General features: G+C 43.3%; 2 protein-coding genes and 1 long non-coding RNA gene across 4 annotated transcripts in view; 1 reads left to right on the top strand and 2 right to left on the bottom strand.

Moving 5' to 3' along the window:
- The window catches only part of LOC109954512 (frizzled-3-like), a 32,824-nt gene extending 23,819 nt beyond the window's left edge, over nt 1–9,005 (top strand). The window contains 10 exon segments of the mRNA XM_020589887.1: nt 1,045–1,241; nt 1,895–2,143; nt 2,145–2,186; nt 2,378–2,540; nt 2,986–3,285; nt 3,494–3,745; nt 6,556–6,704; nt 6,950–7,061; nt 7,416–7,579; nt 7,679–9,005. Coding sequence (XP_020445543.1) covers nt 1,045–1,241; nt 1,895–2,143; nt 2,145–2,186; nt 2,378–2,540; nt 2,986–3,285; nt 3,494–3,745; nt 6,556–6,704; nt 6,950–7,061; nt 7,416–7,579; nt 7,679–7,889 — 1,839 coding nt within the window. The 3' untranslated portion in view covers nt 7,890–9,005.
- Nucleotides 9,006–9,081: 76 nt separating this feature from the next.
- LOC109954513 (uncharacterized) lies at nt 9,082–11,533 on the bottom strand. Its single transcript, XR_002274137.1, has 3 exons — nt 11,428–11,533; nt 11,137–11,270; nt 9,082–10,624 (listed from the first exon to the last, which is right to left on the bottom strand). It is a non-coding gene; the product is annotated as an uncharacterized LOC109954513 (long non-coding RNA).
- Nucleotides 11,534–11,587: 54 nt separating this feature from the next.
- The window catches only part of kif28 (kinesin family member 28), an 8,942-nt gene continuing 4,427 nt past the window's right edge, over nt 11,588–16,102 (bottom strand). Inside the window, exons 13-24 of one of the 2 annotated variants that reach the window (XM_020589885.1) lie at nt 15,277–15,367; nt 15,092–15,152; nt 14,654–14,777; nt 14,420–14,555; nt 14,222–14,340; nt 13,930–14,037; nt 13,719–13,811; nt 13,261–13,401; nt 13,099–13,169; nt 12,881–13,015; nt 12,334–12,500; nt 11,588–11,893 (exon numbers count right to left, since the gene is read on the bottom strand). In XM_020589885.1, coding sequence (XP_020445541.1) covers nt 11,736–11,893; nt 12,334–12,500; nt 12,881–13,015; nt 13,099–13,169; nt 13,261–13,401; nt 13,719–13,811; nt 13,930–14,037; nt 14,222–14,340; nt 14,420–14,555; nt 14,654–14,777; nt 15,092–15,152; nt 15,277–15,367 — 1,404 coding nt within the window. In that variant the 3' untranslated portion in view covers nt 11,588–11,735. The remainder of the gene's footprint in view (nt 11,894–12,333; nt 12,501–12,880; nt 13,016–13,098; nt 13,170–13,260; nt 13,402–13,718; nt 13,812–13,929; nt 14,038–14,221; nt 14,341–14,419; nt 14,556–14,653; nt 14,778–15,091; nt 15,153–15,276; nt 15,368–16,102) is intronic. The other variant, XM_020589886.1, reaches the window with a different exon arrangement.

Below are 16,102 nucleotides of genomic sequence, written 5' to 3'. Positions count from 1 at the left end.
ATACTGCGCAGGACCCTCAAGCTCCCAGGCCTCTGGTAGAGGACCTGAGCTTGAAGGAAGGAATACAAGACTGCCCCAAAGTGGGGGGCGAGTGGGGAATTTTTTTTTTTTTTGTGTGTGTATTTTTTTGGTGTGTATTTTGTAATTTTCTTTTCTTCATTGATTTTATATAATTGGTATTGAAACAAGTATAAAAGTGAAGTCGAGGTATCGATACAGGTATTGAAAACTTTAGAATGATACCCAGCCATACACGGTGCACACCATGTTGAAAACGCAGTATTGGTTGTGTGTGCTGCACAAAAGCAGAAACTCACACAAATGTTTCTTTTAAGATATTAGTCTACGACTACTTATAGTACCTTAAACTGCAGTACACACCAGTGAAGCCACTGTCTGTACAGTGGTAGTTCTCTCTATCATATGAAGGCCCACAAACAAGACCCTGGCTTCATTTTTCTCAGAGATGTTTTTCCCCACTACTATCATTTTTTAAATTAATCTGGGGATTTGAACCTGAAGGTCACTACCCTGCCTCTCTAACCTTTAGACTACAGGGAACCATATATAAAATCTTTAGCATGTGCTGATCCCTGCTGTTTGTTTGTTCAGTGTGTTGACACAACCTACAGGAGTTTCTTTGCTGTCCCCTACTTCAAATGGATGCTTGGTAATATGATTGCCTCTATACATATTTCATAGGCTTCTAAATGCTGATGGAATAGTGAGTAGTTTAAGTTGCAGCAGAGGAGTTGAAATGCACTTGTCCTCTCCCTCCCTCCTTTATATCAGGTTAAATACACGCATGAGCCTTCTCATATGCGCCACTAATAGCAGTTCATTTTTCATGAGCCTGTGTCTGTTAATCTCACTCTTTTGCATTCAGCTGATACTGAGCTTTAACATTGGAAGGATGAAATGTGTGGGTGTGTGCAAGAGACCATTGTATGGCTGTGATGCACTATATAGCTCTATCCGATGCCTTTGTAGCACATTCAAACAAAAATGAAACAATGTCTTTCTCTGTCTCTGCCTCCCCTGCAGCCCTTTCATCCCATGGTCAACCTAGTGTGCAGTGCTGACCTGAGGATGTTCCTGTGTGCCCTGTATGCTCCGGTGTGCACTGTGTATGGCCGGGTGTCCATGCCATGTCAATCCCTATGCCAGCGGACCAAAGACGAGTGCCACAAACTCATGGAGATATTTGGTGTAGCCTGGCCAGATGACATGGAGTGCAGCAGGTATGTACTGCATTTTAAAGCAGCTCAGTAGCCATGCACAGGATGTTGAAGCCTCTCTGATAATACAGGCATTCATGTTGTTGTGCTTGTTTTGAACATGTGCTCTATATTTACCCAGGACTCAGCCTGCAATATATTTTGCATACACCCCAAATCTGCACTGTTCTTGTGCTCTGTGCTTTCCGCTTTTCTTCAAACTTGTGACAACCTCAACCCCAGCCTAACCCTAAACTCAGCCTCTAGCATCTCTGGTTTTTCCTCCATGTCATGCTACAGTCCCCTTTCATCTTTTCTTCTTCCTTGTCTCACTTTTTTTTAAAGCTTTAAGTGCACTTGTCTTCCTGGGATCTAGCTATGTCTTATCTGGCTTCTGTGTAGGTGTTTTCCTAAATGGGCAGACCTGGCTAAAAATAATACAATCTGATTCAACAGCCCTGCAATAAAATCCTGCCTTTAACAAAGGTTATACTGTTCAGTTGTTTTAGAGAAGTGTTGATTCAGCCTTCCAGCCAGTTTGGAGGCTGTAGTTTGTGGTGGTATGATTCATTTTACTGTGAGGTATTTCTGGTCCATCCCATCTCTGTCAGTGATGCTCCAAGCAAAATTGCAATCAGATTAAGATGCATAATCTGACATAATTATCCTCCCTCCAGGTTTCCAGATTGTGATGAACCCTATCCTCGTCCAGAGGATCTGATAGCAGGCTCAGACCCCACTGACCAGTCCTCCATGACAGTCCAGAGGGACTATGGTTTCTGGTGCCCCAGAGAGCTCAAGGTCGACCCAGACCTGGGTTACACTTTCATGGGCAGGAAGGATTGTTCTGCCCCGTGTCCCTCGATGTTCTTCAACCAGCAGGAGCTGACCTTCATCCGATACTTCATCGGAGTCGTGTCGATCGTCTACGCTCTTCACCTTCCTGACGTTTCTTATTGATGTCACCAGGTCTGAACGGGTCAAAGTTGTCTTAAATCTTACAACTTAATGAATATGATTTATAACAAGCAGAATGATTATAGAGTCTAGATGTTTTCAAAGCAAATTGTGAAAGAACTGCACCAAAATGAAGTGAAAGCAGAAACAAAACTTATCATAAATCATTATTTTTTCTTTTTACTGGATTTTCCCCTTATTAGGTTTCGATACCCTGAGCGTCCAATCATCTTCTATGCTGTGTGTTACGTCATGGTGTCTCTGGTGTTTTTCCTGGGGTTCCTGTTAGAAGACAGGGTAGCATGTAACACTGTCAGCCCCTCCCACTTCAGAGCTTCAACCATAACGCAGGGCTCCCACAACAAGGTCAGAGCTTCAGCTCATTTCCATCCAGAATGACCACACTGACGTTTTGCTGGTGTTTTTTTTTTTTTCCTCTCCTGAGAATCCTGTCAGGTATAAGATGGTAAACACAGTTGGCCACAGGACAATCACTGATATGTAGAGATTTAAAAGCCTTTTTTCAAAAATTGTTTCAAGATTTAATCTGGGTTTCAGTGAAACATCTTAAGTTTGATTTATTCTGACATGATTCATCATAATTAAGTTAATATAGAACAATTTAAATAGCAGTTTGAACTACTGAAAATTTAAGTGTACCGCCAATATACATTTCCTTTAGTTAAGCAAATGCATGTACTGTATACTCTTATAGCTTTCACACATGCACTGCCTGCTGTTTGATATATTCATATGAAAATCACAGGCATAAATCCTTTAGATTCTGACAAAGGTTGTTGCTCTCTTTCAGGCATGCACCCTGTTCTTCATGGTCCTGTATTTCTTCACCATGGCTGGCAGTGTATGGTGGGTCATCCTGACAATCACTTGGTTCCTGGCCGCCGTGCCTAAATGGGGGAGTGAGGCCATTGAGAAGAAAGCCCTCCTCTTCCATGGGGTTGCCTGGGGCCTCCCAGGGGCCCTGACTGTCACCCTGTTGGCCCTGAACAAAATTGAAGGCGATGGGATCAGTGGAGTGTGTTTCATAGGGCTGTATGACATAGATGCCCTGAGGTGGTTTGTTCTGGCACCGCTCTGCCTCAACGTGGCGGTGAGTGCAATCAGAAGATAAATGAGTGTTTGGGAAGATGAAAGAAGTGATGAGTAGGACAGATTGAGATGGTGGATGAAATGACACCAGAGTGAACTGTTGGCTGGACTTCTGGAGAGATGGATGGTTGATGGTGATGCCCAACAGTCATCCTGCTCATTTTAATTCTGTGAAACCTCTTACAGGGCCTCTGTCTCTCCCTCTCTAGGTCGGTGTATCTCTTCTGTTAGTGGGCATTGTGGCTCTGAATCGGGTGCGCATGGAGATCCCCCTAGAGAAGGAGAACCAGACCAAGCTGGTCAAATTCATGATTCGAATGGGCGTGTTTTCAGTGCTCTACCTTGTCCCGTTGTTGACTGTGATCGGCTGCTATCTGTACGAACACACCTACCGGAACATTTGGGAGACAACATGGATGGAGGAAAACTGCAGACGCTATCATATCCCCTGCCCATACAAGGTACAGAGAGAGGGAAGTGAGAATGTGTGTGAGACCATGGAATGCTCCTATGCCTATGCCTCACTGGTTAATAGGGAATTATGTCAATTGGACCCTGAAAACAAGCACAGTACTCCTGTTACAGCTGTCTCACTCACACACTGACTTGTCACGCTGCCAAAATTAGCAGGTGTGAAGTACTCTGTTGCTGACTGTGTAGAATATGGTACTTTTCATTAGATCAGTTGTATGTTTTTTGAGAGAAAAAAGGTGTCTAAGTTGTAAACAGACCAGGACCAGCAGTAGATACAGTAGGTCAAGTTAAACCAGGTAATTGTATCTATAAAAGGACACTTACAGCTGATAGATGGAGTAATTTACTATTTGATAGTAATGTTACTGAGGCTGTGGAAGTGTGGCTCGACTGCTTGCGTTAGTTTCCACTGAAGCTTCGTATCGAGGCTTGAATCTTTTTCAGAGAATGACGTGATCAGCGACAAACAAGGCCTCGACTTCTTGCAGAATCGAGTGTTTCAGTTAGTTTTGTTGATATAAGGAGCAGGAAACCTGAACCTTTTGTGAGGGTAGTTGATTGGTCTGTAGAATGAGACTTTGCCAGTCTGCTCATTTTAGTACTGAGGATTTGGTGAGTTTTTGAATCATGTTTGATTCAGCTCTTGTTTTCCTTTCCTATCTCAGTTGCACCAACGCTGTTGCTGCAAAATTTGCCATGTTCATGGCACAATTGATGATTTGGCTGCAATGTGTTACTTTAGCAGTAGGTGGCACTAGTGAACTTGAAGTAAAATGAATCTTTTGGCAATACAATGTATTGCAAAGCCTCATTGCTGCAGGAAAAACTTTTGATGCATTCAACCAGTCTACATCAAGAGTACAAAGAATATGTTTTGCAGGTTTCAGCTGCACCTTCTTCAGTGTGTAACAGTCTTAGTTTAATCTGTAAAGGAAGTTTGACTCATCATCTGGCCCTCTGGTCTGAGTGTTCTTCCTCCATTAGACAGACTGTGAGTGAGAATAAAAGATGTATGTGGCTGAGTGAGTAGCAGGTATTTGTGGAGGAGAGGGATCAGAGTGAAGTATGCATCATTAGCTCAGCTAATACAACTCTCAAGACTAACTCCACACAAAACTGCCATCTCTGTTTTACTGTTGCTTTGTCTCTCAGCTGGTTCTCACACACTTATCTTCACTTCTCCACGTCCTACCCCTCTGCTCTCCCACTCAGGGCTTCAGGGTTTGCTCAGTCATGCCCTGCTGCTTTAAGGTCTTTGTTGCGGTTAGGAAGAGTGGTGGGAGTGTGACGATACATACACTCTTGTCCTAAATAAATAATCAGATAACTGCACAATGAAAGCTTGTAATCACTTTCATACATAACTTCACACTTCAAGCAAGTGCTTGTCTCCATTTGTCATGAGTGCAGTGGTTTGATAATAGAACAGACTAATTTGTAACAAACTATGACAGCGTGTGGTGGCAAGTGTAAGTGCTTATGTTACGTGTGTGTATGTGTGTGTGTGTGTGTGTGTGTGTGTGTGTGAGCACTTGACGAGTGACCGTCCTTACATCCTGTTGTAGCTCTGGAATTTCAATATTACTCTGTTACTTGATCTCTACCCTGGAGGCGTTTTGTATGCAACTGCTAGCGTGTGTGTGTACAAGGGTACAATTGCATGTTTTTGGATAGCTGAAGTTTCTGTGGGCATTGTTCAAGTGATTTTACTTGTATGTGTAGGACTGATAATTTACTGGAGGCCCAGGGCTGCTTTTTTAATCTCAGGACCTAAATCTGAGACATTTAATCTCAGTCTGGGTGGGACAAACTAAGGCTAGTAAATGCGAGCTAATTCTTCTGGGTCACGCTTTTGAAAAAACTGGGAAACACCTGAGCTTTTTAAAAGTGCTTTTAATTGTTAATCTTAATGAGTCTTTAAAAACATTTAATTTAAAGATCACCTGTAGCTTTGTATATAACTAGAAAATCTGGGGTGTGTGATTGTTTCTGTGAAATTCTGTTGGCACCCGGACTGTTTGACTGATGTTGCAACCACGCCTTTGAAAACTTGTCCTCCCTGAATGGGAATTTGGTTTTAATCCCCATCCTGCCATGTCAGTCTGCACCCTGGTGTGAGAGAGCAGACTGAAAAGTTAGGATATAATGAGAAAAATATTGAATGAGCTTACTTACTTTTACCACAACAGACTTTGACCTCAGCAGCTGGGTGCTTGATGGTTCGTTTAAGTTTAATCTTTTAGAAAGATAAAATCTTGTGCAGTGAAAAACTTTATACCTCACATTTAAATGTACGTTCCCTAAATTTGCTCTGTTTTGTACAGTTCTTAGTGGATGTTTCAAGATATCAGAGTTGAGAAAATGTGAGAATTTGGTATCTAAAAGCGTCTTTAAACTAGCTGCTATTTGCAAAGATCCCACTCAGCGTAGCACGGTACACACCTGCCCTCTGGTGGGAGCTACTGTATCCTGCAGCAGAGTCCAAGTCCAGCTGAGGTGAAAGCAGTAGCTGTACATCTCAGTTGCCATTCTTCTAGAATTTCAATCCCTCTTACATCATTTACAGTGACCGAAAACACTTGTCACTGCTGGTCACACAAAGTGCGAGTAGTTTCAGTGACATCCAAAGCTTTAGTGAGTATTGACTGTTACTGTCGGTACCTAAATGTTTTTACAAAGCAGATTTCCAGCCTTGAATAATGAAAGCTCTCTGTTCTTCTTGCTCTGCATTTCACTCTATCTTCTATTCTTTATTGGATGATTTTTGAGCTAACATTTAACATTTCTGTTCTCCTAGGTGGAGCAGACCAGTCAGCCAGCCTTGGTTTTGTTCCTAATTAAATACTTGATGATGCTGGTGGTGGGGATCCCTTCTGTTTTCTGGGTGGGCAGCAAGAAGACGTGTTTTGAATGGGCCAGTTTCCTGCAGGGACGCAGACGCAAAGAGTAAGACGGGAGATGCTTTTTATGTTTTAATCCCATTTTATCATCCCTTGTACAAGATTCATTCAGTAAGTGCTCAGTAGGCCACAGATGTTTCCGAATTTAACAACTGAACCAAGTTTTTATTTTTCCCACTGGCTCTCTCCACCTCTGCACTTATTGCCTTACTCTCTCTCTTCCACCATCCCTCTCCATCTCCTATTACCCCTTAAATCTTCTCCTTCATCACCCTCTGTTCTCTGCAGCAGTGGGGTGAATGAGTCTCGCCAGGTACTGCAGGAGCAGCCAGACTTTGCCCAGTCCCTGCTGCGTGAACCCAACACCCCCATTATTAGGAAGTCCAGAGGAACATCTACTCAGGTAGGACAAGCACAGCAGTGATCAGTCATTGTAATGCTAGTTGTAGAAGCAACAGGATAAGCAGTAGTAGTATCAACAGTTCAAGTAGCACTACTAGTAGGTACTGCAGTGCATTTGAGAAAAATAAATTAACCCTGATTTGACTCTTTATGGATTGAACATGGGCCTTCACTAGAACTAGCAACACTTATAATCCACAAACAGAAAAATTAAGTGATGTCTGTCTGAGCTCCTAACACCTTTTGTTAAATCATCATGTTAGGGAAATTCATTTGTGTGTGTTGTGCTTTAAAGGCAGGTCAGTTCACCAGAGGTGATATTATTACATATGTCTAACCTGTGGTCCCCCTGTAGGGTACCTCCACCCACGCCTCCTCCACCCACTTGGCTGTCCTAGATGACTTTGATGAGCCAGTCAGAACTCACCATGGCCACCCCGGCTCCACCAGGAGTAAGGCCAGCAGCGTCCACAGCAAAGCCAGCTACCATGGCAGCCTGCGCCGCACGCGAGACAACAGGTCGAGGAAATCCCTGACGTTCTGCTTTTCTGTCTGTCAGATGATGTGAATCAGAAAAAGCTCATCCTTTCTCCTCTCCTTTCTTTCTCCGCCTGTCAGGAGCGATACTATGGTTTACAGAGGTACAGAGGAGCGCAGTTTCCGTGGCAGCACACCACGTCTCAACCACCCACTTTCTACTCACAGCAGTCTCCATCATATAGACGGCCACTCGAGGTGCAACAGCCAGCCAAACGCATCTGAGGCCCTACCTACCCTCATTACCCACGGGACCACAGCCAATGTAGAGAATGACGGAACCAGCGCCTGAGCAGTCATCAATCTCACAGGAGAGTATTGTCAGGATGCTGCTCATGCCTTGTAAAGGTAACATTTGCCCTCTGCAGATACAATCTGTGTCTAGGTGTTTTACTCTGTGAAGATGGAGAATGTTCCAGTGCGTGCTATGTTTTTTTTAGCAGTGTGGCTAAAGGCTAACACAGTTCAGTCAGTGAACTTAACTTGTAGATTCAGTTTCACTGAAAGCTGAAAAAATATGTTTACTTAAAGGTGGGGTTGGCAATTCTGGGCTGTTCCAGCAGGGAAGAAGTGAAGAGGGAGGCCGGCTGACTCCGTTCAAAACACGGGCTCTATTCCATGATGGTTACACGAACACTGCATGTGGCCTTTGATGCCCACTTAACTGAATTACAATCCTAACTATACACGTAGAGCTGACTGCTGTTGGTATTTTCCCCACATGTAGCTGAATGTAAAAGTAGCCTGTCCCATGCGGTGGTCTTCTCACACTACATACAGGTAGCAACTTCAACAAGTCTCCATTTGCAAATGAAAGCTGCTGTGGGTACCTTCTGTGCCATAGCTCGCTAGCTTTAGCTATCAAAACAGAGCGGTCACGGGTCTGCCTGCAACCGCAAGGCCTTGTGGAGAATCGTGGCTCAGGTGCAAGTAGGAGGTTAGGTTGGCGGGCAGGTAGGCTGTCCAGCAGCTTTGCCTGAGACGAGTAAAGTTATTGGTGAGGTTTCTCCAGTCCTGCTGCGACAGCAGATGGCTTTTTTTTATGTTATCATTGCCATCAGGATGAAAAGAATCGCCAACCCCACCTTTACCTTTACGCAGCAACTGGCTCCTGTTTGCTCAACTCAGACAGGCTCAGCCAACAAGAACAAACCCACCTTCTCTGACTTTGGAGAAATCATTGACGCTGTTCAGTGAAAGTTTTGGTGAACTAGCACTAGTCATTAAGGAGAAACTGGCATTTCTGTCCACTATGATCTCACAAGATGTGCATGAATACTGTTAATACACTGCCCGGGCATATTAATAGTTGCACCTGTACAATTATATGCACTTTAATGCAACACTTCTGTTCCTAATATTCTGACCCTCTCATGTATGTCAGTGGGCAGGACAAAAATATAGACACACCTAGAAATATAATGTAGTCCAGTACAACACCACCTTTAACTAAATAATAAACATAATTGAATGTATACATTTGACAGTTTCAGCAAATCAAACATTTTGAGCTTCACATCCAGATGTTAGAGCAGAAGTGCATACAGATGTACAGGTGACCTTAATGTTATGCCTGAATGGTGTTTGGCACCTTTTTTTACTTAACTGTGTAACATGTGGCACCTTTCTTTGCCTAGAACTAGAGTATTTTAACAAATTTGGCAAAGCCTTGAGGTCTGACTGGAGTGTCAAACTTAATGGCAATAGATACCATGTGGATGAGAAGTGGGCTGTGGTTTTTGTTGGAGTACTTCTCTCTTAGTAAGTTTCACTACTGTACCTGATATGTACTGAAACTGCTACTGTACATGCTCCGTGCTCATGTGTTCTTACTGGCCCAGGGAGGTGCAGTCAACTGGAAGAAGCAGCATTCAGTCATTGTTCTTTACACACAGACATTTATTTTACATTTGTTCAGTAAATGTTACAGGAAGTGCATAGTTCAGATGATGATCTACCGTTTTCCCTTGAGATCCAGTTAACCTACCTCAACTGCACCTTCAGCCTTCTCTCTGCCTGAACACACACAGTTTTGGACAGTTGTGGAAAAGTAAAAGAAAAAAAAAAGTCAACACCGAGTCATAGGTTCTACCTTGGTTACTGACGCACACACCAGTGGGTTGTCTCTCTTGCCCACATCTGGCTTTGTGTTTTCATGTCTACCTCTTCAGTTCAAATGCACAGCTAACTCTCTGGCCTCTCATGGCTGCCTCCCTCCTCCTGTCTGCTGTACATATTCTGTCCTATGTGATGACTAACCTGCCTCTGCCGCACCTGTAAATGTGCCGTCACTCCTCTTTTCTTGGACCTACAGCAACTGTTTAAACTGTTACAAGTCCTAACTGACAGTTGTGCGTTTGCCTTGGAACTGGACATTGCAGTGAGACACTATCAACCTCTCCTATGAAATAGCTCTACCAGTTCCCCACAGCCATAATGAGGAAAAAGAGCCTTGATTTCTGATGCGCTTCAGAATGAACTGCAGGAGCTTGAAAATGACATCACTGATGGCTCTAAAGCATAATATTGTGAATTCTTAAACTTGAGTTGTATTTGTCACTTAATTTATTTGCTGTTTGGGATTGTTTTACATGCAGTCTAATAAACCTTTTTATAGTCTTCACTGTTTTTGTCAGTGTGTTGATTATGTGAAACTAAACTTGTATCTACTCTTGCTACCCCACCTAGAGAGAACACATCTGACCCTTCTTAAAGAAAAACAGTGTTGCTGGTCCTTTGGAGAATGATTAATCTAATTATGTCAAATAGGACCGATTTTGAACCCACCACTCACTAGAAAACTCTCCAATAAAATAAACTGGACACATTCACCTTGTTACTTGATGAAATCAGCAGGCAATTTATCAGTCATGACCAGATTCCCGATTGCTCTCGTTTCCGGCGGACAATGGCGGCAACATCTTGTTTTAGCGTGGACACACACTGTTCCAGCTGCTCTGAGAAGTCTCTCAGCAGATGACTCTGCTCATTTGCAAACAATCGGAGCCCCAGCAGGTCAGACTCCTCCTGGAAACAACAGTTTACAGACGGGAATTCCTTCAGTGCATTACTGAGATATCTTGTACATGAGAATGGAATGGACCTGAGGTCAGTGACCTTGACCTTTTAACCACCAAACTCAAATCAGTTCTTGCTTGAGTTCAAGTGTATGTTTGTGCCAAATTTGAAGAAATCTCATGGTGTTGCTAAGGTACTGTGTTAACGAGAAGGGGACGGACAGACAACATAACACGTTGCCTGGCTACAGCTATCGTCAGTGCGGAGCTGAACTGATTCAGTACAAATCTGTCAAACTGCTTTTAAAGTTCTTCCCCTGACTTTGCCATCCATTCTGAAAAACCAGTTTCAAAGACAAAAATAAGCCAGGGCCACAGGACAGTCTTTAAGCAACTAAAGTCAGTAAATTGATGAAACATTCAGCACAGACTTTTCTTCACTGTCCATTTATTTGTGAATCATCTTATATTAACAGTAATTCTGATTACTGCTACTACCATTGCAGACACATAGATACTCACACTTGGCCTGTGTCTGCGCAGACGCTGTAGCTGAGCCCGGATTGAGGTCATACTGTGGTAGAAAACCTTGAGCGCACGGGCGAACTCTGCATCACAGCTGGGGCGCACAGACCGGCCGCGCACACTCTCCCCACCTGAAACAGAACAAAACAACTAATCAATCACTTGGAAACATTTTGCCATTTAGCAGGTTTATGCCCAATCTGTGAATGACTTAAAAGTTGCAGACTTGTGTTTTCAGTGAACTGCAATGGAAACAAACTGACTGCAGCCTTTGTGTGTGTTAGTTACCGTTCCTGGCTGTGTTGAGCTGCTCTCTCAGACTATGATTTTCTTTTCTCAGTGATGCATTAACGCTCTTTAGTTCCTCCAAGTCCTGCAGAAGAGCTCTCACTGAACCGCTTTTTTGTCTGCAGGCTGCAACACAAACACACATTTATTGGGACTGAAAATTTTGCCTTATTAATTGATCTTTGAATAAGAAAAGACGCTGTACCTGTGCACTAAAGTTACTTACCCATTATGTCCTATAGGAAAGTTATGAAAACCAAATACTAGTTACTCAAGTCTGTCCTGTTACAGTTACTTAAATACACAAGTTAGAATGCACGTCTCTTCCGTAGTTTTAGAAACAGGTCAAAGTGACTTGACATTAAACTCACTGCTGCATTTGTTGGACCCGTCTCGTCGATGATGAAGATTCCCTCTGTAGTCATCCTCATTCCCTCCAAAGACGAGGTCAAGTCTGAAGAACCCTCTGAGACAAAAAAAAACTAACCACCATCAGTGGTTTTAATGATACTTTTGACTGCTCATTTGGTCTGTTGTACATTCACAGCAATGATTTGAACATAATACCATGAATAAGCAGAACATCGCTGTCAAAGATTAAATTATAATTTAAATTTATCTCACTCAAACTTCATTTCGTTATTAAAATATGGTACTAGAGGACTTGGTTTGGGCGGCTCCTGTTCTGTATAATAAAGCAGATTCATAAATAAAATCCAAACTATGTTTTATATGCAACTTCTTTACTGAAGCTTGTAAACTGGAGGCCCCCAACTTATAGTAAGTACTGTACACAGAGCCATCCCCAGTCTACGCTTTATCACTTTGTGTTTTGATTTAAACTAAAATTGGAGTAAAACCTATGGAGAGTATTGTCCAAACATCCATCCCCGTCTCCATTCTCACCTTGAAGACCCCAGAGCTCCAGCACAACAGCGCTGCTCTGCAGGTAGTCTAGCAGACGTCGGGAGGTGTGCAACGAGGCGAAGTGGACTCTGTAATCCAACAGGGGGTTGATGTTGTGCCACACAGCTGGAGTGTAGAGAGGCTGGCTGCAGTCAAATAACCTGAAACTAGTGCATGAGGGGGAGAACAAAGAACAATATCTCAGCTGTGGCAGTATGAATCCACAGGTCAGTGATACTGATTTCTAGCTCGAGACTTTGCTCTCAGTCCCTTGCATAAATATTAAAATTAGTCTCCTGTTGCAGTTTCACAGGTAATGCCACAGAGATCAGAATCATGTCAAATCTTCAACCCAGAAATCCAAAGGTAAAAATAAGGCAACTCATGTAACCAAAGTCAAGCCATGTTTTATTTCCACTAAATGCTAAAATTCTGCTGTGCCCCATCTTCACCTCCAGTTCTTGGACTGCAACATATTGTAAGAATTCTCTGCACCCTCCCCTTACTTCAGACTCTGATCAGTGCCTTCCTCCCCCGTATGCCTCACCCAATTTGCACCCCTCTATTGCGGGCCTCTCTGATCCAGTGCAGACCACAAAACTGTTCCAGGATCAGCTGGAAGTCCAGTCGTCGACCCAGTAACTCACACGGGTCGATCAGGATGTCATCTTCAGCCAGTGGGCTGGAAAGTGAGAAATATTATTTACTAATATACTGTACATCTGTGTGCTTATTAAGATTATTCACAGTGTGTGTGATGCGTACAGTCCAGTGGAGCTGCATGGAACGAGCTGTGCCTGCAGAATGGCCTCCTCTCTGCCATCTGACCCCAACACCTGCAGACAGAGATGATCAGCCAGTCATCACCATCTGTCGTGTGTGTGTGTGTGTGTGTGTGTGTGTGTGTGCGCGTGTGTGCGTGTGTACCTCCAGTTGCTCTTCCAGAGGGATGCGGAAGGCCAAAGACTGAAGCCAGAGGTGAGCGGTGCCCAGCAGCAGAGGCTCCACTGGATCCCAGAATGGGTCTTTATCTCTGGGTAAAGCAGATGTACACGGGCCCTGTGCTCTCTGACAGTAAGAACAGTGATTTTTTTTTTTTTTTTTTGGCTCTCTGACTCTGAAACAATTAGGAACTATTTGGAGTTATGAGGGGTGCCAAGCTAATCTAGACGTACCCAAGATTAAACATTAAATGGCTGGAAACGCAAAATGAACACCCATGGGGACTTTAAGTGAAAGTACCTTGTTACTTTCTACCACTGGCTTCTAGGTGTGCTGCTAAGAGTTGTATTGTTTGAGTTATGGTTGTAATTTTTGATTGTATAATATTCAAATTTCTAAAAAACAAAAAAAGAACATAAGCAATGTTCTTTCCATTTACTTACACTGTCTCCACTCTGCTCAGCCTGATGCTGCTGGTAGACCTCTTCCATCAGAAATTTACGGTTCACAAACTTGGCCTTGGACCACATCCACACCTGGGGAGGCAGTGAAAAAGTCATCAAAAATAAAATTTCAAGAAACCTAAATTGAAGTTTCAATTTAAAAAACATGCATATGCGTCTGAGAGTGACAAAGACAGACAGCCAAACTGACCTGCTTTTTACCCACAGAGGTGACTCTGACCACAGTCTCCTTCTCTAGGTCGTGTCCTTTTGGATCTGACAATGCCAGATTCTTGATCTCCAACTTAAATTCCACCCCCTCCAAATATGACAGACAATAAAAAGCTGGTGTTTTTTCATTTCTTATACATGAACTATAACTGCCTGCAGTAAGAACATATTAACAGAAAGGGACTGTTTCTGTAGGCTTCATAAAAACCAGAGAAGGGACAACGTCAGTGTGAGTGAATCTGAACATCTGCAGCACATCAGCTCCATGTCACCTTGTTAAGCTCCTGGCTCATCTGGTTGGCTTCAGCTACCATGGGCATCAGTTCGATGTAGTCGTAGAAAACAGCCAGCAGACTGGGGTCTGTCTGACTGGACCCAGCGCTGGACTCACCTGAACACAAAACACGTGAATCAGTTTTCTCCAGAAAGTAATCTTCCTTTACGACCAGCTACTGATTTTCCCCACTCACCCAGGTGGATGCCCTCAGCAGCCGCCAGTTCAGACTGGAAGAAGTCATAGTCGTAGCGGCTCCAGTCGTCCACGCCCCTCTCAGAGGGAAAACCAATGAACAGGTAGGTGCAGTTGGAGCCGAGAATGAGGCGGTCCTACAGGGAGATGATGAGAAAACGCTGAGAAAAAAATCATGTGTGTAGTTAACAGCCGCTCACGCAGTCATATCAGGAAGTGTGTGTTTAAGACCAACCAAGTGCTGCAGCTCAGTTGTCTCGGAAACAGTACTGCCATTCACAGTGACCTTTGACCCTGCCAGTGGGGTCAGTGTTACCTGGCGTTGTTCATTCTTAAACACAGCATGACGCTCCTGGATCCTAACAATCACACACATGCAAACACAAATGAGGGCGTATAAACTCAGAGATGCACAAAAAGACAGTTCTAATAAGCAACAGTTGCGTCTGAACATTAAGCCTGAAAAAATATACATATAATTATCTTAACGTGCTTAATCTTTAAAATGGTCGCAGGGCCTGCAGACTATCCCAGCATTCACTGGGTGGAATGAAAGAAAACAGCCAGTATATTATTCATATTACTTGTAGATGTCATGCATAGACATCTTGGTGTCTCTAATCTCACACACGCTGGGTTTGTGCTGTTCTGTCGTTCCCTGATGAAAACTCACCCTAGCCCCTTGACAGAGATGCACCTTGGAGAGGAGTCACACAGGCCGACCTCCCATTCACCTGTAGGACAAAATAGCACTAATGGGTGGTAATCAACATAGTGAATACCTCTCTCTAAAAGGTTAACTGAACTTGAGAGGGAGCTTTTCAGCAAATACAAAGAGACGAATTCAGACAGACAGACCTTCCTGGATGAAAAGCTTGATCACCCCAGACAGCTGAGCATCCTCGTTGATGTTCAGGATGTAGGGATGCATCTGCATCATCCTCCTCTCCTGACAGTGAGGACAGACAGAGATGTCGTGAAGGGAAACAAGAAGAGGCAGTTAAGAGCTGACAAACATCCACGAGTCCATGTGCAAAGATGCATTTATACACTGTGGTGGTTAAAACAAACAAGCTACAGTTAATATGCAATATGTAATAGAATACAGTGAGTGTATAGATTACATGTAGTTACTATATTAAGCATGTCTTAAAGACATAAAGGCCTGGATGACCTGCAACTTCTTACTTCTAAACTCTGACAAAACTGAAGTTATTGTGCTTGGGCCTGAAAACCTTAGAAATCTGCTGTCTAATCATATAGTTACTTTAGATGACATAGCTCTTGCCTCCAGTACTACTGTGAGGAACCTTGGAGTCATCTTTGATCAGAATATGTCCTTTAAATCACACAAAATCCAAGTCTCTAGATCTGCCTTCTTTCTCCTGTGCAATATTGCAAAAATCAGGAGCATCCTGTCCCAAAGTGATGCTGAAAAACTGGTCCATGCATTTGTTACTTCCAGGCTGGACTACTGTAACTCTTTACTATAAGTATATCCCAATAATTCCCTAAAAAGCCTCCAGTTAATCCAAAATGCTGCAGCCAGAGTACTGACAGGAACTAGCAAGAGACATCATATCTCTCCCATATTAGCTTCTCCCCACTGGCTCCCTGTAAAATTCAGAATAGAATTTAAAATCCTTCTCCTAACATACAAAGCCCTTAATGACAAGGCTCCATC

This window comes from Monopterus albus, unplaced genomic scaffold (assembly GCF_001952655.1).
Source record: "Monopterus albus unplaced genomic scaffold, M_albus_1.0 scaffold10.1, whole genome shotgun sequence".
NCBI lineage: Eukaryota > Metazoa > Chordata > Actinopteri > Synbranchiformes > Synbranchidae > Monopterus > Monopterus albus.
This window is presented reverse-complemented; position numbering and strand designations above follow the sequence as displayed.